The 20,628-nt window shown below is 46.1% G+C and overlaps 1 protein-coding gene across 1 annotated transcript; it reads left to right on the top strand.

Annotated features, from left to right (window-relative positions):
* The first annotated feature begins 14,102 nt into the window (after positions 1 to 14,102).
* On the top strand, positions 14,103 to 20,035 carry LOC129824505 (proteoglycan 4-like). The gene is made up of 8 exons (XM_055884203.1): positions 14,103 to 15,795; positions 15,882 to 16,069; positions 16,139 to 16,236; positions 16,396 to 16,553; positions 16,680 to 16,872; positions 18,246 to 18,390; positions 18,482 to 18,557; positions 18,788 to 20,035. The coding sequence occupies exons 1-8, from the start codon at positions 14,103 to 14,105 to the stop codon at positions 18,892 to 18,894; spliced, it is 2,658 nt and encodes an 885-aa protein (XP_055740178.1). The 3' UTR covers positions 18,895 to 20,035.
* Positions 20,036 to 20,628: the final 593 nt, after the last annotated feature.

The following is a 20,628-nucleotide window of genomic DNA, read 5'->3' as shown; positions in this document are numbered from 1 at the left end:
TTTTTTGGGGGGGGGGGGGGGGGCGTGATCTTGTCTTATTTGAATATGGACACATCTTTTTTGGCGGTAACCTTCTATTGAAAATGTCCCGATCAAACGAATTGATGAAACGAATTGATGAAATTATAACAGCTATTCAATAATATATGGAGTTTGCCATTTATCAGTTAAGCAAACACTAGTTTTATTTAGGGAACTTTTCAAAACATTTGTACTGGAAGTGGAAAAGAGACAAATAATGATAATTGTGTCCATGTATCTATCCCACAGTCCACTTTTTCTGCAAGCATGGCACCTTTTCTGCATATAGCACATAAGCTTTTTTAGTTGTCTCCATGTGTGTGATGGGGATTTAGCCTACAGAAGACAATATACAAAATTCTGACATTTAAATCTCTGTCTTGCCTACTCTGAGATCCTCTATATCACCTTCTTTATTCTGCCTTTTTGCGAGGGAAAATTACATTGGAAAGATGAAGAGATCGATCAGTTACTACCCGTCATTCAGGACAGGTGGGCTTGCCTGTTTTGCATGTTATTTTGTCATTAATACGTATCAAATATAAGTTTGCAAACATTGTAAAAAAAAATTGTAAAAAATCATTGAGTTAATAAAGCTGCATACAAACATGTTCTCTTTTTTGCTTTCTTGAGTAAGGCAGCTCCAAAATGCAGGTGTTTCAGCCTAGCTCAATGCTTTCTGTGGTGGTGGGGCAGCCAGCGGAAAATACGGAGCGTAGGGGATGGTAATGTTCTCTAGTTGCGCTGTGATTGGCTCAGTGTTCTGTCACTCATGGGAACACTACGTCACCGCCAAATCTAAGGGTAGAGCTTGAAAATCCAAGCCCCTTGGGTGCTGCCATAGAGTTACATTAGAAGTGCCCATCCAAGAAGGCTCAATGTCATTGGCCACAGATAAAATAATGTCAAATCGCGTTATATCTAGAGTAGCTTTGATTGGACTGATCATGTCAACATCATACTTTCAAAATCTTAGCTAGCAGTCATCATCATGAATCAACTCGACAATGTCCTGGCAAATCCTTTTTAATCCTCGTCACATGAAGATAAATAATGAAGAGAAATTATAGATGAAACGTATCAATGCTCATCGACCATTGGACATAAACATTACAAAACAAGTTGGAAAACGCAAATTCAACAATGAGTGGTTTGGAAGGAATCAGTGGCTAACTGCAAGCTTGGCATCACTAGCCTGCTATTCAGTGGAGTGGGTGTGTGGTCCCAAGTCTGGGTTTAAGGGTATCTTTCCAAGCTTAAAATTATAAACATTCAACATTGGCCTTGCTGACAATCCAGCATGATTTCTGCCACGCTCAAAACAACTGTTAACTCTGGAACTGGGAAATCTGACTTCAGTGAGTTTAAGACAACTGGGAACTTGGGAAAAAACGAGTTCTGACTGGGAAAATACGTTTTGAACGGACATCCAACTTGGAATTGTAAGTCAGGAACTCAGGCCTCTTTCTAGAGCTACGACTTGAAGATCACTGACGTCATCATGATTCAACCTTGTTTCTTTCAGAGTTCGAAGTTGTCTTGATAGCACCATAAATCCAGAGAATTACAGACTTTGATGATAACGTTTGATGACAAAATTTGCCCACGAAGGACCTCCGTGCCACCTTCCTGTTCAAGTGAGCACAGCACAACAAGGTGAGGCCAAAAATGTCTTGTATGTTGCTGCATAAATGATGTAACATGTCAGGGAGATTTGTATACTGTAGCTTAGAAAGTAATACTAAGGGTAGGTTGTGTAGTAAGCTTTTTGTAGCCTCTCCCCTCTTAATTTCACCTACTGTTCTGACTTGGTGGTGCACATGTAGCCTATAACCTGTTTTAGAGAAATGTAATTATTGAATATTGTAAGAGCTTTCATTGTCTGCTTATATGCCCCCTTTATTTATCCTATGGTTCTGACTTGGTGTACAGGGAGAATTCTGTCACTGTACATTTCAAAAGTGCTGAACAAATAGTGATATTAACTATGTCCGTCCTAGCTCGCTCATAATTGTTTTTAATTGAAATTACGGATTGCCTCGTATCCACTTGTCGTCCCCTTATGTTATAGTTTGTACATCTCAATTGTCAGTATGAAACCACATTTGCAAGTTAGCTGATATGGCTATGTTTTTTAAAGGCAGTAAATGAGGCTGCCAGACAAGGCTCCGCTGATAGCCGGGTGTTGCAGTGGTAAGGTGTTGGGACTGCTGTTGGGACTCTGCTGTTGGGACAGCTTTATGTAGTCCCTAACAGTTTGTGGGCATCGTTTGTCACCGTTATAGTGCAATTAATGTATTGTTTAGTGTTGTGTAGTGGCTTTGCTGGCATGCATCCCAAATGAGTTTTGTTTGTTTTGCCCCACCAAGATTTACATGCTAAAATCGCCACTGGAAGAGATAAGTTGGTTTTGTTTGGAAGTGTGAAAGGTTCTACGCCCCACCAGGGAAGGTTGGTCCCTTCAGGTTCATGACTGTACTTTGGATAAGTGGTGACAGGGGTGACAGTCGGTTCTTGGTGAAAGATCTACCCCTCCCATTTAGAACAACAAAGACGGGACCATCCCCTACATCACTGAATACAATGTGAGACACACTGGGGTGGATGGCTGTCCCCTTCACAGTCAACTCTTGATTGGAAATGAGACAATGCTGTCCATGTGGCCAAGATATCGGCATTTACATGAACAACAAAACCTCTACAGAATATACAGTAAATGTAAAGTTGATGGGGTTAAGGGCAGGCTATAGGTGGAACGTGAGGGACAGTGCTCAAATGGCAGCAAAATCATCAATTACAAAGCAGGTCCTGAAATGTTGTAGTATTTAAATCCATTTGAATTATCTATCGAGTCCTTTACATGTGGAATGTGGAACTTTTCCATTCCTTTCTCTTTTCACAAAGTACATGATCAAAGTGTTCCTCTCAATACCCCAAAATAGTGCAACAGGGCCATCTGCTGGCAGACAGTATGAAAAGCTGGAATTTTCTAGGTCCTTAGATGTCCTCAACCGTTCTTTATCTTCCTCCTCCCTCCCACTTCCTGTATGACTTCTAGTTTGTCGGCATCGTTTGTCACCGTTATAGTGCAATTAATGTATTGTTTAGTGTTGTGTAGTGGCTTTGCTGGCATGCATCCCAAATGAGTTTTGATACATTTTTGTTTTTTAATTCTCTGTTATAACATAATAACATTGTATTTCAAATAATTGCCAAATGTTATCCTCACCCATCCGAATGAGCAACTTGATGAGGAAACGGTTTACTGAGACCAGAAGAGCAATGAGATACAATATAAATATTCTATTTAATGTGGCTGAGGGACAGACAAATACCAACTCAATCATTTTGAGTCAATGGTGTGATGATAATGTAAGCAATCCTGATGGAAATCTGCCATATTCATAAAGTGTCTCAGAGTAGAAGTGCTGATCAAGGATCAGGTCCCAGCTGTTCATATCATTTTATTCTGGATCAGTATATTATTAATACTGGTCTAGATTGTTCAAATCTATCCAGAGACATTAAATGCATCACAAACATATCCACTGTTTATTGAATCAAATATAAAATCGAAATCACATTTTATTTGTCACATGCTTCGTAGACAACAGGTGTAGACTAACAGTGGGTTATTGTCGCTATCCAGCCAGACTATTCAGCCATCAGACATCATCGCAGGGAGGTAACCCAAGCTCATCCTGCAACAACCAAAGGATCAAGGTAAAACCCAAACCTTCCTTCAGCATCCAGATGTAGAGGGCAGCCCATAGATCACGCTGGAGACTAGGTCACGGTGCTCAAGCTCTAGAGACTCTAGGTAATCAAACCTGACATCAGCTAGTGCTGATGCTGCCATGTCACAACGCATGAGTTCTTGAAATTCAAGTCACTCTAACCCAGTGCTTCTCATTTTCTGTTACGCCCCCCCCCCCCCCCCCCCCCCTAGGAAGAAGTAAACATTTCGCGCCCCCCAACTCTCCGCCGCGACTGTAAATAGTATAATTTGTCTATAAAATTGTTATAAGTACATCTCTGCATAACATTGTATCCTTATTAACATTAAAGAAAACAAAAAAAGAAAAAAGAGATATAGATCAACTTACAACAAAGAATAACTTTGTAGTAGGCCTGATTACCAACAATTACGAGACAGCCTACAGGGAGGAGGTGAGGGCCCTGGGACAGTGATGCCAGGATAATAACCTCTCCCTCAACCTCAACAAAACGAAGCATCTGATCATGGACTTCAGGACACACAGAGGGAGCACCCCCCCTATCCACATCGAAGGGACCGCAGTGGAGAAGGTGGAAATCTTCAAGTACCTTGGCGTACACGTCACTGACAATCTGCAATGGTCCACCCATGTAGACAGTGTGGTAAAGGAGGCACAACAGCGCCTCTTCAACCTCAAGAGGCTAAAGAAATTTGGCTTGGCCCCTTAGACCCTCAGAAACAATTGAGAGCATCCTGTCGGGGCTGTATCACCGCCTGGTACGGCAACTGCACTGCCCGCAACTGCAGGGCTCTCCAGAGGGTGGTGCGGTTTTCCCAATGCATCAGCGGGGCACACTGCCTGCCCTCCAGGACACCTACAGCACCCAATGCAATAGGAAGGCCATAAAGATCATCAAGTACATCAACCACCCGAGCCACGGCCTGTTCACCCCGCTACCATCCAGAAGGCGAGGTCAGTACAGGTGCATGAAAGCTGAGACCAAGAGACTGAAAAACAGCTTCTATCTCAAGGCCATCAGACTGTTAAATAGGCATCACTAGCACATAGAGGCTGTTTTCTACATACATAGACCTGAAATCACTGGCCACTTTAATAAATGGAACTAAAATTGTTGCAACCCCTATTACTAGCCTGTTCAACCTCTCTTTCGTGTCGTCTGAGATTCCCAAAAATTGGAAAGCAGCTGCGGTCATCCCCCTCTTCAAAGGGGGACACACACTCTTAATCCAAACTGCTACATATCTATATCTATCCTACCCTGCCTTTCTAAGGTCTTCGAAAGCCAACGAAATATAAACATCTGTTGTTCTGCCCCTGAACAAGGCAGTTAACCCATTGTTCCTAGGCCGTCATTGTTCCTAACTGACTTGCCTAGTTAAATAAAGGTCAAATAAAAAAACTGGACACGGGGGTTTTATTAGAGACAACTTTCTTACGAATCAAGAACAAAGAAAGTATCACCAAGTAAAAGTTTGTTGAAAAATGAGTGCCAGTGCTTTTCACTACCTTCGCTGTAACGGGTATGGAAGTACGGAGTACATTATTTCATACGCCATTATGAACTGTAGCTGGTTGAATTAGTGGTCTGAAGGGTAGACAGGCTTTTTGTCAACCAGGACCACTTCTCCACTGGAGACCACTGCAGTCTGTATAGTCTTCCTCTGAGCAGCAGCAACATCTCTCCCTGAAAAACACCACGGAAACAGATAAGAACAGAACCTGGGTCATATTCACAATAACAAAGCATCTGAACGTAGAAGTGTTGATCTAGGATCAGTTGTCTGTTAAATCATAATGATTAAGATTATGGACAAGGAGGATCTGATTGGAGATCAGCACTTCTACTCTGAGACACTTTAAATATGGGTCATGGTGCCCAAGCAAGGCCTTTATAAAGGGCGAACCACTACCTACTTTGCCTGTTGCATTTCGGTTCACAGGAGACCCCTGGAGTAGGGTAACACACAGATGTACTACAGTGGATGAAAATCTGGCAAGAGAGTACAGAATAAAATAAGTTAGTGAAAAGTAAATAGTATATCAAATTAAGTATTTATTATTAAAAAAGCCAGCCAATTACACAATCTTTCTGGGGAGACAGAGTGTGATCCACAAAGGTGAACATCTCGAGGGTAAAGCGTTTGTAGTGGTTGGGGTACAGAAGGCCAGAGGAACGTTCCACAGGAACCACGGTAGTCAGGTAATTATCATTCTGGTAGGAACATCTGGAAAGAGAGGGGAGTAATAGAAACGTCATATTGCAAAATGTCATACAACCCTTCCAGTCCAAAGCACTTAACATGCACGCCTCAATAAAAAATACATAGTGGTACATGTTACCTTTGATGTCACATAACGAAGAGATCTCAAACATATTGTTCAAAATACATACAGTATTAGTACAAAGAGCAAGTCATATAATCAGGGAGCAGCAAGCATGGAAATCAGGTGGATAGTACTGTAGTTACTTACTCTTCAGTGAGGAGGTCCCACCTGTACTTGACATCTCTGATTGCCACAAAGGAACTAAATCAGCTTCAGTGGATATTTGTTTTCCAACCTTTATTAGAAAGAACACAGCTTATATAGCCTGAGAGATACGGTGTAATAGATCACTATGTGCGTACGTGTTCTCGTGTTCTCAGTCCCTGTACTACGACCTTCAGCGATTAGCTGATGCCGATTACTACCATCAGTGACCAAGTGAAATGTGAAATCATTCCAAATATTCCGTCGACACCTTGAGTGTATGTCTGTAGACTAAATAATATGTGAATCATGTGGGTTACAGAGACTCTGGATATGTTAGGCATTATGTCAATCACACACAATCTAAATAAATATTTCTTGGTCGACTCATGTCAACGTCTCCGCGTATTAGTGGTGGGGTAGCCTAAATAAATACAACAGATAGGCCTAATTAAAAGAACGGTAATGAAGGAAATAAAAAATGCTGGACAAAGCATTATCCAGAGGTCGTGGCTGAGCTCAGTGGAGGCTCCTCAAGAGGAGCAAGGGGAGGACCATCCTCTTCAGTGAATTTCATAAAAATAGTGAAACATTTAAAAAGTTATCCTTTTTAGATAAAACTATAATCAATATATTCACGTCACCAAATAATTGATTAAAACACACTGTTTTGCAATGAAGGTCTACAGTAGCCTCAACAGCTCTCTCTGGGGTAGCACCATGGTGTAGCCTGAGGACAGCTGTAACGGCAGCCTTCCTCCTCTTCACGTGAAGAGAAGGTGTAGCAAGGATCGGACCAACACGCAGCGTAGCCAGTGCTCAACATGTTTAATACGAAACTGTGAACACTTAACAATTACAAAATATTAAATGTGGCAAACCGATACAGCCCTATCTGGTGCAGAGAAAACACAAAGACAGGAAACAACCACCCACAATCCCCAACACAAAACAAGCCACCTATATATGATTCCCAATCAGAGACAACACAAAACATCTGCCTCTGATTGAGAACCATATTAGGCCAAACATAGAAACAGACAAACTAGACACACAACATAGAATGCCCACCCAGCTCACGTCCTGACCAACACTAAAACAATCAAAACACACAAGAACTATGGTCAGAACGTGACAGTACCCCCTCTCCTGAGGTGCGGACTCCGAACGTACCCCCTGGCAGCTCCGGACTGAGTGGCAGCTCCGGACTGAGTGGCAGCTCCGGACTGAGTGCCAGCTCCGGACTGAATGGCAGCCCATGACTGGATGGCACCCCATGACCGGAGGGCAGCTCATGACCGGAGGGCAGCTCATGACCGGAGGGCAGCTCATGACCGGAAGGCGGCTCATGACTGGCGGGCGGCTCTGGCAGCTCATGACTGGCGGGCGGCTCTGGCAGCTCATGACTGGCGGGTGGCTCTGGCAGCTCCTGACTGGCTGGCGGCTCTGGCAGCTCCTGACTGGCGGCTCTGGCAGCTCCTGACTGGCTGGCGGCTCTGGCAGCTCCTGACTGGCTGGCGGCTCTGGCAGCTCCTGACTGGCTGGCGGCTCTGGCAGCTCCTGACTGGCTGGCGGCTCTGGCAGCTCCTGAGTGGCTGGCGGCTCTGGCAATTCCTGACTGGCTGGTGGCTCTGGCAGCTCCTGACTGGCTGGCGGCTCTAGCAGCTCCTGACTGACGGGCGGCTCTGACGGCTCGGGACAGATGGGCGGCTCTGACGGCTCGGGACAGACGGCGCTGACGGCGGACAGACGGACAGACGGCGCTCAGATGGCGCTGGGCAGACGGATGGCTCAGATGGCGCTGGGCAGACGGATGGCTCAGATGGCGCTGGGCAGACGGATGGCTCAGATGGCGCTGGGCAGACGGATGGCTCAGATGGCGCTGGGCAGGCAGGCAGCTCAGATGGCGCTGGGCAGGCAGGCAGCTCAGACGGCGCTGGGCAGGCAGACAGCTCAGACGGCGCTGGGCAGGCAGGCAGCTCAGACGGCGCTGGGTAGGCAGGCAGCTCAGACGGCGCTGGGCAGGCAGGCAGCTCAGACCTGCTGAGGCGCACAGTAGGCCTGGTGAGTGTTGCCGGAACTGGTGGTACCGGTTTGTAGACACGCACCTCAAGGCTAGTGCGGGGAGCAGGAACAGGGCACACTGGACTCTCGAGGTGCACTATACACCTGGTGCGTGGTACCGGCACTGGTGGTACCGGGCTGAGGGCACGCACCTCAGGGCGAGTGCGGGGAGAAGGAACAGTGCATGCAGGGCTCTGGATACGCACAGTAAGCTTGGTGCGTGGTGCCGGAACTGGTGGTACCGGGCTGGAGACACGCACCACAGGGAGAGTGCGTGGAGGATGAACAGAGTTCTGGAGACGCACAGGAAGCCTGGTGCGTGGTGTAGGCACTCGTGTTACTGGGCTGGGGCGAGGAGGTGGCGCCGGATATACCGGACCGTGAAGGCGTACAGGAGCTCTTAAGCACCGAGCCTGCCCAACCTTACCTGGTTTAATGCTCCCCGTAGCCAGGCCAGTGCGGCGAGGTGGAATAGCCCGCACTGGGCTGTGCTGGCGAACCGGGACACCATGCATAAGGCTGGTGCCATGTACACCGGCCCGAGGAGACGTACTGGAGACCAGATATGTTGAGCCGGCTTCATGAAACCTGGCTCGATGCCCACTCTAGCCCGGCCGATACGTGGAGCTGGGATGTACCGCACCGGGCTATACACACGTACAGGAGACACCGTGCGCCTTTCCGCACAACGCGGTGTCTGCCCGTACTCTCGCTCTCCACGGCAAGCCCGGGAAGTTGGCGCAGGTCTCCTACCTTACTTCGCCACACTCCCCTTTAGTCCCCCCCCCCCCCAAGAAATTTTTGGGGTTTCTTCGGGCTTCCTGGCCAGCCGTGTTCCCTCATAACATCGGTTCCCCTTCGCGGCTGCTTCCGCTCTCCTAGCTGCTTCCACCTGTTCCCATGGAAGGCGATCCTTACCAGCCAGGATCTCCTCCCATGTGTAGCAACCCTTTCCGTCCAACACCTCTTCCCAAGTCCATTCCTCCTGGTACCGCTGCTGCTGCTGCTGCCGCTGCTGCCCGTTGCTACGCTGCTTGGTCCGAGATTGGTGGGTGGTTCTGTAACGGCAGCCTTCCCCCTCTTCACGAGAAGAGAGGGTGTAACAGGGATCGGACCAACACGCAGCGTAGCCAGTGCTCAACATGTTTAATTAAACGAAACAGTGAACACTTACAACGATACAAAATAACAAAATGTGGCAAACCGATACAGCCCTATCTGGTGCAGAGAAAACACAAAGACAGGAAACAACCACCCACAAACCCCAACACAAAACAAGCCACCTATATATGATTCCCAATCAGAGACAACACAAAACACCTGCCTCTGATTGAGAACCATATTAGGCCAAACATAGAAACAGACAAACTAGACACACAACATAGAATGTCCACCCAGCTCACGTCCTGACCAACACTAAAACAAGCAAAACACACAAGAACTATGGTCAGAACGTGACACTTGTAGTGTAACTGTCATGTGAAGTTCGCTAATGTTTTATCCCCTCTCGACCGAAGTGAATGAACTACTAGCAGCTAGTTAGCTAGCTAGTAGCTACCACAGCCAGTTAAGCTCTAGCTAGCCTTTAGCTTTCTGTCAGGTAGCAGTATCTAAAAGCTGTTGTGTGTATGGAAATGTTTAGGCTTTGTTTTGTCCCATTTCAACAGAAGTAAATTTGATGATGTACCATTAGCTAGAGCTTGGCTAATGTTAGCTAGCTAGCTCATTAGCTATAGCTATTATTTTGTCTCAATCACACTAGACCTGAATCAAACGATGAAACCAGTGGCCAAACTATTTAGTTTTTATGAGTCAGTATAGCAACGTAACCTTATTGATCTGTCCGTTTCCCTGGCTAATTCCCTACTTGTCACAGTGACATGGTATATACAGCTCTGCATGCTTCACTGTCATGGTGCACAGTCAGTACACAACACTATGCTCATCATGTCAGATGGATCAGGTGGTGACAGGAGTCTCTGCAGGGTCAGACAGCCAGGGAAGACCAGTCTACGGAGCTCAGGTGAATTTTCCAGTGTATTATAACAATCAGTGAATGGATACAAAGTTCCGTCTTGATTTGATGGGTACAGTCTGGGATCTGGGAATAAAGGTAATTTGAATTATGAAACCATTTATATTCTTGGATAATATAATGTATAAATGTACACCAAGGTAATTCAGGATCAGATGGTGACAGGGGTCTCATCAGGGTCAGACAGCCAGGGAAGACCAGTCTGACGGTGCAGAGGTGAACTTTTGCAGATACTGGGCATTCTGAAAATGTTCAGACCCCTTGACCTTTTTCATACGTCGTTACTTCACAGCCATATTCCAAAATAGATTAAATAAAACAAAAACAATCTACACACAACACCCCATAATGAGCTAGTGAAAACAGATTTTGTTGAAATTTAAGCAAAAAGTAAATACCTTATTTACATAAGTATTCAGACCCTTTGCTTTGAGACTCAAAATTGAGCTCAGGTGCATCCTGTTTCCATTGATCATCCCTGAGATGTTTCTTCAACTTGATTGGAATCCATCTGTGGTACATTCAATTGATTCAAAATGATTTGGAAAGGCACACACCTGTCTATATAAGGTCCAACAGTTGACAGTGCATGTCAGAGAAAAAACTAAGCCATGAGGTCGAAGGACTTGTCCGTAGAACTCCGAGACATGGTTGTGTCGAGGCACAGACCATTGGCAGGGTACCAAAAACATTTCTACAGCATTGAAGGTCCCCCAGAAAAAAAGTCTTAAATGGAAGAAGTTTGGAACCATCATTCTTAAATGAAAGAAGTTTGGAACCACCAAGACTCTTCCTAGAGCTGGTCGCCAAGCCAAACTGAGCAATCGGGGGAGGTGACCAAGAACCCAATGGGCATTCTGACAGAGCTCCAGAGTTCCTCTGTGGAGATGGGAGAACCTTCCAGAAGGACAACCATCTCTGCAGCCCTCCACCAATCAGGCCTTTATTGTAGAGTGGCCAGAGGGAAGCCATTCCTCAATAAAAGGTATTTGACAGTCCACTTGAAGTTTGCCAAAAGGCACCTAAAGGACTCAGACCATGAGAAACCAAGATTGAATGCTTTGGCCTGAATGCCAAGCATCACTTCAGGAGGAAACCTGGCACCATCCCTACGGTGAAGCATGGTGGTGGTAGCTTCATGCTGTGGGGATGTTTTTCAGCGGCAGGTACTGGGAGACAAGTCAGGATCGAGGGAAAGGTGAACGGAGCAAAGTAAAGAGAGATCCTTGATGAAAACCTGCTTCAAAGCGCTCAGGACCTTAGACTGGGGCGAAGCTTCACCTTCCAACAGGACAACGACCCTAAGCACACAGCCAAGACAACACAAGAGTGGTTTCGGGACAAGTCTCTGAATGTCGTTGAGTGGCCCAGCCAAAGACCTGAAAACAGTTGTGCAGTGACGCTCCCCATCCAACCTGACAGAGCTTGAGAGGATCTGCAGAGGAGAAATGGGAGAAACTCCCCAAATACAAGTGTGCCAAGCTTGTAGCGTCATACCCAAGAAGATTCAAGGCTGTAATCGCTGCCAAAGGTGCTTCAACAAAGTACTTAGTAAAGGGTCTGAATACTTATGTACATGTGAAATTTCAGTTTTTAAATATGATACATTTGATCAAAATGATCAAAAACTGTTTTTGCTTCATCATTATGGGGTATTGTGTGTAGATTGATGAGGGGGAAAATAATTTAATCAATTTTAGAATAAGGCTGTAACGTAACAAAATGTAGAAAAAGTCAAGAGGTCTGAATACTTTCCGAATGCACTGTTCAACACTTTATTCTCTCTCTGCAGCAAACACTGGACAAGCAAGAAGCTTCAAAGATTGAAACTATTTTAAGGCAGTCTGACAAAACTCTAAAGTTGCTTTCCAAACTGCATCAAGGGTTGATGGAGGCTTTTCCCGATGACACACAACATGTAAAACAAAAATGTGAGGAAGACCTGGGAGACACTATTGATAATGATGAATGGATACAGATATGTTTGAATGCCCAGTCATGTTCATATAATCTCAGACATAAATTACTGCAGGTTAAGACCATCCATAGAATGTACTACATGCCAGTGAAACTGAATATCATGTACATAGAAGTTGAATTCTTCTGCTAGAGGTGTAAAACACAAAAAGGAGACATGTTTTCATATGCTATGGTCTTGTGAAGACTGGCTGAATTCTGGCAAAGAGTATGTTCCTTTATCTCAGCAGGTCTACAGATTCTCCCTTCTCCCTGTTTTTGTTTGCTTGAACATTGTTATACTGGAGACTGTTATCAGAAGAAACTGTGTAACCTAGCATTTATAGCAGCTAAGAAATGTATTTGCCATTAATTGGGAGGTTGGTTATCCTCCCACAATGAATGGGAAAAATGGGAAGTTATGTATCACTAGATTAGATTTATTACAAGATGAACTGTGCAACTTTCATAAGGTGTGGATGCCTTATATGGAATAGTGTACAACAAAAGGAGACTGTATTGAAAACATGCCCACGTCATGGGAGTTATCTATTTAGGCAATCCCTAGCTGCTGGGCTGCTCAGTCCTGGCCCTGGGGGTCTGCCGTACTGTTGGTTGTCACGCTGGCCTTGGCCTAACACACCTGAAACCAATAAGGAATGTTTCACTAAGATCCTAAAGCTGAGAGGGGTGTGTTGGGTTGTGGCTCTGCAGGGCCGTGGACCCCTAGGGACAGGACGGGGCGACCCAGCTATATTGTGTGCAAGTAAAAATACCTCTACAGTACTATTAGGCCGATGATACGAATTATATGGAGGATGTAGTGTTTCTACCGTTAATGTGTAGGTGTATGTGTTTTTAATATTGAGCTTTTTGTTTTCTAAAACTTTCCCTTGAGACATATAAAAAGAGACGGGAAGGAAGTTGTGTTGGGGAGAGCGTTGAGTTATTGACTAGACTGGTGACGATCGGGTGTGCAGGCGGCTCGGGTTGGCTGGGCGGTCTGGCTGACATTTGATGTAGAGGGAGTCTTAATAAAGACGACCAAAAGTTGTCTTGGTACTTTGTATGTAAGAGTTGTTAGGCGATTTGTTAAAGGTGCAACACAATATTAAATGATCAAAGACCTAGTTCAGTCTTGTTAATGAAGCGTATTTAAACACAATCTCTTACCTAGCTTGATGACTGTGGGCATTTTTGCTTACTTTTTGTTGTTCTAAATAGAGACAGCTAGAAGGGTCATATTATATTTGTGTAGAAATGCAGGAAACAAGCTTTAGATGCCCCCAAAAGTTTGAGGACACCCAGACACCCGCAAAGTTATGTCCCCCCACTTCTAAAACCAAAGTTGCGCCCCTGTGTTCGCACATGATAGGAATTTGCGTCAGGGTCTCGCTAAAGGTCGTAGTACAAGGACTGAGGACACACAGGAACACGCACACACATAGTGATGTATTACATCATATATCTCAGGGTATATAAGCTGTGTTCTTCCTAATGGAGGTTGAACAATTTTTCTGCACTGAAGCAGGTTTTTGTTTCCTTGTTGCGATCTATTTTTGCAACTTGTATTGTAGTCTTATTTTCACAAACTACTAGGGGTTATTTCTGGATAAGTCCAGTGACTCTAGTCTAGCAAATACGGTGCTGAACATTTAATTGCACAGGGTTGGAAAGGAATTCATTTTGAATACAGGAGGCAGTTTCTAGCATTCTATCATACTCAGGTATAAATCTGTATTAGATAGTATAGGTTGTATAGGCAATATTGCACATACCTGTATTATTGAAGATAGCTTATATCTTATTGAGCAGGTATGGCAGTGAGGTGGTGTTCCTTTGGGTTTGTGTTGTTGGTAGTGTTTGCGTGTTGTGCTGATGCACAGCCTAACTTGAGGTTTCCTTCAAACAACAACCCCCAACCCCAAATTACAACCTCTACGCCTAGACAGCCCCAGTGGCCAGAGCCCCAGTGGCCACAGCTGCAGACTCACCAGAGATCAGAGCCCCAGAGGCCACAGCTGCTGACTCCCCAGAGACCAGAGACCCAGAGGCCACAGCTGCAGACTCACCAGAGACCAGAGCCCCAGGGGCCACAGCTACAGACTATCCAGAGACCAGAGCCCCAGAGGCCACAGCTGCAGACTCCCCAGATGCCACAGCTGCAGACTTCTCAGAGACCAGAACCCCAGAGGCCACAGCTGCAGACTCCTCAGAGACCAGAGCCCCAGAGGCCACAGCTGCAGACTCCTCAGAGACCAGAGCCCCAGAGGCCACAGCAGCAGACTCCCCAGAGACAAGAGTCCCAGGGGCCACAGCAGCAGGCTCCCCAGAGGCCAAATCAGCAGACATCCCAGAGACCAGAGCCCCAGGGGCCACAGCTACAGACTCCCCTGAGACCAGAGCCCCAGAGACCACAGCTGCAGACTCCCCAGAGGCCAGAGCCCCAGAGGCCAGAGCACCAGTGGCCACAGCAGCAGACTCCCCAGAGGCCAGAGCCCCAGTGGCCACAGCTACAGATTCCCCATAGGCCAGAGCTCCAGTGGCCACAGCAGCAGACTCCTCAGAGGCCAGTGATCCAGGGGCCACAGCTGCAGACTCCGCAGAGGCCAGAGCACCAGTGGCCACAGCAACAGACTCCACAGAGACCAGCGCTCCAGTGGCCACAGCAGCAGACTCCTCAGAGCCCAGTGATCCAGTGGCCACAGCTGCAGACTCCCCAGAGGCCAGAACCCCAGAGGCCACAGCCACAGACTCCCCAGAGACCAGAGCCCCAGAGACCACAGCAGCAGACTCCCCAGAGACCACAGCCCCAGAGACCACAGCAGCAGACTCCCCGGAGGCAAGAGCCACATGGGCCACAGCAACAGACTCCCCATAGGCCAGAGCTCCAGTGGCCACAGCAGCAGACTCCGCAGAGGCCAGAGCACCAGTGGCCACAGCAACAGACTCCCCAGAGACCAGCGCTCCAGTGGCCACAGCAGCAGACTCCTCAGAGCCCAGTGATCCAGTGGCCACAGCTGCAGACTCCCCAGAGGCCAGAACCCCAGAGGCCACAGTTACAGACTCCCCAAAGGCCAGAGCCCCAGTGGCCACAGCAGCAGACTCCCCAGAGGCAAGAGCCACATGGGCCACAGCAACAGACTCCCCATAGGCCAGTGATCCAGGGGCCACAGCTGCAGACTCCCCAGAGGCCAGATCCCCAGTGGCCACAGCTGCAGACTCCCCAGAGGCCAGGTCCCCAGAGGCCACAGTTACAGACTCCCCAAAGGCCAGAGCCCCAGTGGCCACAGCAGCAGACTCCCCAGAGGCAAGAGCCACATGGGCCACAGCAACAGACTCCCCATAGGCCAGCGCTCCAGTGGCCAGCAGCAACCACACCTCCAGATCAGAGATGTCAAGTACAGGTTCGGGATACAGTGCAATGTGGAACCCCAGATATTACTCCATCTCAATGTCAGGCTATCGACTGCTGCTTCAATGGACAGCAGTGCTACTATGGGAAGGCAGGTGGGTGTCTGATATAGTTTCTGTCTTGTAATGCTCAGATCATATTGTAATGCTCAAAACACTGACTTTTCCCTCTCTTTCCCCAGTGACTGTGCAGTGTACCAAGGATGCTCAGTTTGTGGTGGTGGTGGCCAGGGATGCCACTTGGCCCAAAATAGACATTGACTCCATCAGTCTGTTGGGGGGAAATGACAGCCCATGCAGTCCTGTTGGCATCACTTCAGCCTTCGCCATTTACCAGTTCCCTGTCACTGCCTGTGGCACCACTCTAAAGGTGAGTAGAGTAGAGATAATATACATGTAATACACTGGCTCAGTATTAACTGTGGACTCTCCCCTGCAGGAGGAAAGTGGTTATGTGGTTTATGAGAACAGGATGGTATCTTCCTATAACGTGGGGATGGGACCTCGAGGCTCTATCACCAGGGACAGCCATTTTGAGTGAGTCTTCTCTCTGCGCGATTGAATTTACTTTGTTGATTCCCCAGAGGGAATTCAGAACATCACAGGCGTGTAAAGCACTTAGATTTAGCCCATAAAGTAGTGATACAGTATGCTTAAAGATCCTATTGCATCACTGCTTTTTTTCTCCCTATCTAGGTTGCTGTTCCAGTGTAAGTACTCTGCCACTGCAGTACAGGCTCTGGTTATTGAGGTGAACACTGTTCCTGCACCCGCTTCTGTTGCTGCTCCGGGACCCCTCAGAGTGGAACTCAGACTGGCCAAAGGAACATGCGACACCAAGGGATGTAATGACGGTAACGTGCATTTCATTTCAGGCTTGTTCTGTGTCAATATGTAATATTTGAACGCATGAAGTGATTTTAAATGTTTTTTATTTATTGACTTTTACAAAACCTTTTCCAATCCTGTTTGACTTCCAGAGTCGAGATCCTTCACATTGTATTACACTGAGGAAGACTACCCTATCACTAAAGTCTTGAGGCAGCCTGTGAACGTTGAGGTTCGCATCCTGGAGAGGAAGGATCCCAACCTGTTCCTGATGCTGGAGCACTGCTGGACCACCTCTGCCCCCAGCCCTGTCAGCATGCCCCAGTGGGATCTCATCATTGAAGAGTGAGTAACTACAGTACTATCCACCTGATTCCCATGCTTGCTGCTCCCTGATTATATGACTTGCTCTTTTTACTCATACTGTATGTATTTTGACCAATATGTTTGAGATCTCTTCGTTATGTGACATCAGAAGGCATCATGTACCACTATGTATTTTGAATTATATATACACTGAGGGTACAAAACATTAGGTACACCTTCCTAATATTGATTTGCACCCCCCTTTGCCCTCAGAACAGCCTCAATTCGTCGGCAAGGTGTCGAAAGCGTTCAACATGGATGCTGGCCCATGTTGACTCCAATGCTTCCCACAGTTGTGTCAAGTTGGCTGAGTGTCCTTTTGGTGATGGTGGAGCATTCTTGAGAACTATACACAATCCATGTCTCAGTTGTTTTAAGGCTTAAACATCCTTCTTTAACCCATCTCCTCCCCTCCATCTCCACTGAATGAAGTGGATTTAACATCAATAAGGGATCATAGCTTTCATCTGGATTCACCTGGTACAGCTCAGCATTTAACACCATAGTACCCTCCAAACCTGTCATTAAGCTCGAGACCCTGGTTCTCGACCCCGCCCTGTGCAACTGGGTCCTGGACTTTGACGGGCCGCCCCCAGGTGGAGAAGGTAGGAAACAACATCTCCACCCCGCTGATCCTCAACACTGGGGCCCCACAAGGGTGTGTTCTCAGCCCTCTCCTGTACTCCCTGTTCACCCATGTCTGTGTGGCCATGCGCACTTACAACTCAATCCTCAAGTTTGCAGACGAAACTACAGTGGTAGGCTTGATTACCAACAATGACGAGACGGCCTACAGGGAGGAGGTGAGGGCCCTCGGAGTGTGGTGTCAGGAAAACAACCTCTCACTTAAACAGCCATCACTAACATAGAGAGGCTGCTGCCAACATACTGACTCATCTCTAGCCACTTTAATAAATGGACTTATTAAAGGTATCACTAGTCACTTTAAATAACGCCACTTTAATAATGTTTACATATCCTACATTACCCATCTCATATGTATATACTGTTCTATACCATCTACTGCATCTTGCCTATGCCGCACGGCCATCGCTCATCCATATTATTATATGTACATATTCTTATTTATCCCTTACATTTGTGTGTAGATTACTTGTTAGATATTACTGCATTAGTCGGAACTAGAAGCACAAGCATTTCTCTACACTCGCATTAACATCTGCTAACCATGTGTATGTGACCAATGCAATTTGATTTAATTTGGGGTAAGTCTATGCCATGGAAAGAGCGGTTGTTCCTAATGTTTTGTCCACTCAGTGTAAAGTGCTTTGGACAGGAAGGGATGACATTTTGCAACATGAACTACCTATTTCTCCTCTCTCTCTTTCCAGTTGTTCCTACCCGAATGATAATTACCTGACCACCATGGTTCCTGTGGAACGTTCCTCTGGCCTTCTGTACCCCAACCACTACAAACGCTTTACCCTCGAGATGTTCACCTTTGTGGATCACACTCTGTCTCCCCAGAAAGAGCGGGTAATTGGCTAGCTTTTTTTTGTAATAGAAACTTCATTTGAAATACTTTATACTTTTCACTAACTTCTTTTATTCTGTACTCTCTTGCCAGATTTTCATCCACTGTAGTACATCTGTGTGTTACCCTACTCCAGAGGTCTCCTGTGAACCGAAATGCAACAGGCAAAGTAGGTAGTGGTTCTCCCTTTATAAAGGCCTTGCTTGGGCACCATGACCCATATTTAAAGTGTTTCAGAGTAGGAGTGCTGATCTAGAATCAGATCTTCCCTGTCCATAATCTTAATCATTATGATTTAACAGACAACTGATCCTAGATCAACACTTCTACGTTCAGATGCTTTGTTATTGTGAATATGACCCAGGTTCTGTTCTTATCTGTTTCCGTGGTGTTTTTCAGGGAGAGATGTTGCTGCTGCTCAGAGGAAGACTACACAGTCTGCTGTGGTCTCCAGTGGAGAAGTGGTCCTGGTTGACAAAAAGCCTGTCTACCCTTCAGACCACTAATTCAACCAGTTGCAGTTTGTAATGGGGTATGAAATAATGTACTCCGTACTTCCATACCTGTTACAGCAGAGGAATTGAAAAGCGTTTTTCTTGGCGATACTTTCTTTGCTCTTGATTTCTAAGAAACTTGTCTCTTATAAACGTCCGTGTCCAGTTGCCGGTGGTACTCCAAAAAACGGAGAATATTCAGAAAGATATTAAATCCACTTTTTGCACCAAGTGAGGAGTTGCCTCCCGATTTTAGCTGCCAGACATCTTGCATTTCCCAACATCTTTGCAGGAACTAGTCGTTTCTATGCGACGTGGCCACGGCTGACAGCATGTCACACAGTGCGACCAAAACAAAGATCTGTACACGTGCAAGAGGCGTTTCTTTTTAGTTCCACTTGCAACTAGACACAGAAGTGTGCTACCCTACTCCAGAGGTCTCCTTAATACACTGGAACCTTTCGAACCAATAACAAAGAAAGTATCGCCAAGTAAAGGTTTGTTGAAAATATCCCGATTACAGCAAGACAACAGCTTATGCATGACCTCAGACACAAACTTCAACTCTACATGGCTATAATACAACATGGGCTCCTGATTTTGCTACGTATTTATTATTTCTAATAAACAGTTGTACCACAAAGTTGGCAATTCATAAAAATGTCCTACTCTCTCGCCATAAAAATGTGGATATAGCACCTGTAAATCTGGTCAGGTTTGTTATGTGAAGGCATTGTCTAATTCTTGGGACACATTTACATTTAAGTCATTTAGCAGACGCTCTTATCCAGAGCGACTTACAAATTGGTGCATTCACCTTATGATATCCAGTGGAACAACCACTTAGATTAGAAGGTTAGAAGGATTACTTTATCCTATCCTAGGTATTCCTTAGACACCTTGATAGCAGTGGTCAAGGTTGTGTAGAACTATCCTTCTGGGCCAAAACACAGAACAGTTTTAGTAGTTTTACTATATAAGGTCTGTAGGTCAACACTAAATTGCCTCAATGACCACATTTACATGCACACAGTATTTTGTGTAGTAGTGCATACCCCGCTTAAGGTCTTATTCGGGAAAAGCTTTTTACATTCACCTTTGATATCCTGCTCATGAGTATCCCTGTATCCTTGAATAAAATGTATATTCCTCATTTGAGTTCATATGGGTTAAATGGAACAGTAACGGAAATATGGACACTGACTATAGGCCTATAACCTCTCACATCAAATCAAATCAAATTTATTTATATAGCCCTTCTTACATCAGCTGATATCCCAAAGTGCTATACAGAAACCCAGCCTAAAACCCGGTGGCTAGGAAAAACTCCCTAGAAAGGCCAAAACCTAGGAAGAAACCTAGAGAAGAACCAGGCTATGAGGGGTGGCCAGTCCTCTTCTGGCTGTGCCGGGTGGATATTATAACAGAACATGGCCAAGATGTTCAAATGTTCATAAATGACCAGCATGGTCAAATAATAATAATCACAGTAGTTGTCGAGGGTGCAGCAAGTCAGCACCTCAGGAGTAAATGTCAGTTGGCTTTTCATAGCCGATCATTAAGAGTATCTCTACCGCTCCTGCGGTCTCTAGAGAGTTGAAAACAGCAGGTCTGGGACAGGTAGCACGTCTGGTGAACAGGTCAGGGTTCCATAGCCACAGGCAGAACAGTTGAAACTGGAGCAGCAGCACGGCCAGGTGGACTGGGGACAGCAAGGAGTCATCATGCCAGGTAGTCCTGAGGCAT

Source organism: Salvelinus fontinalis, chromosome 26, assembly GCF_029448725.1.
Source record: "Salvelinus fontinalis isolate EN_2023a chromosome 26, ASM2944872v1, whole genome shotgun sequence".
Classification (NCBI taxonomy): Eukaryota; Metazoa; Chordata; class Actinopteri; order Salmoniformes; family Salmonidae; genus Salvelinus; species Salvelinus fontinalis.
The sequence above is the reverse complement of the archived record's forward strand: the minus strand, read 5'-3'. Positions and strand labels throughout refer to the sequence as shown.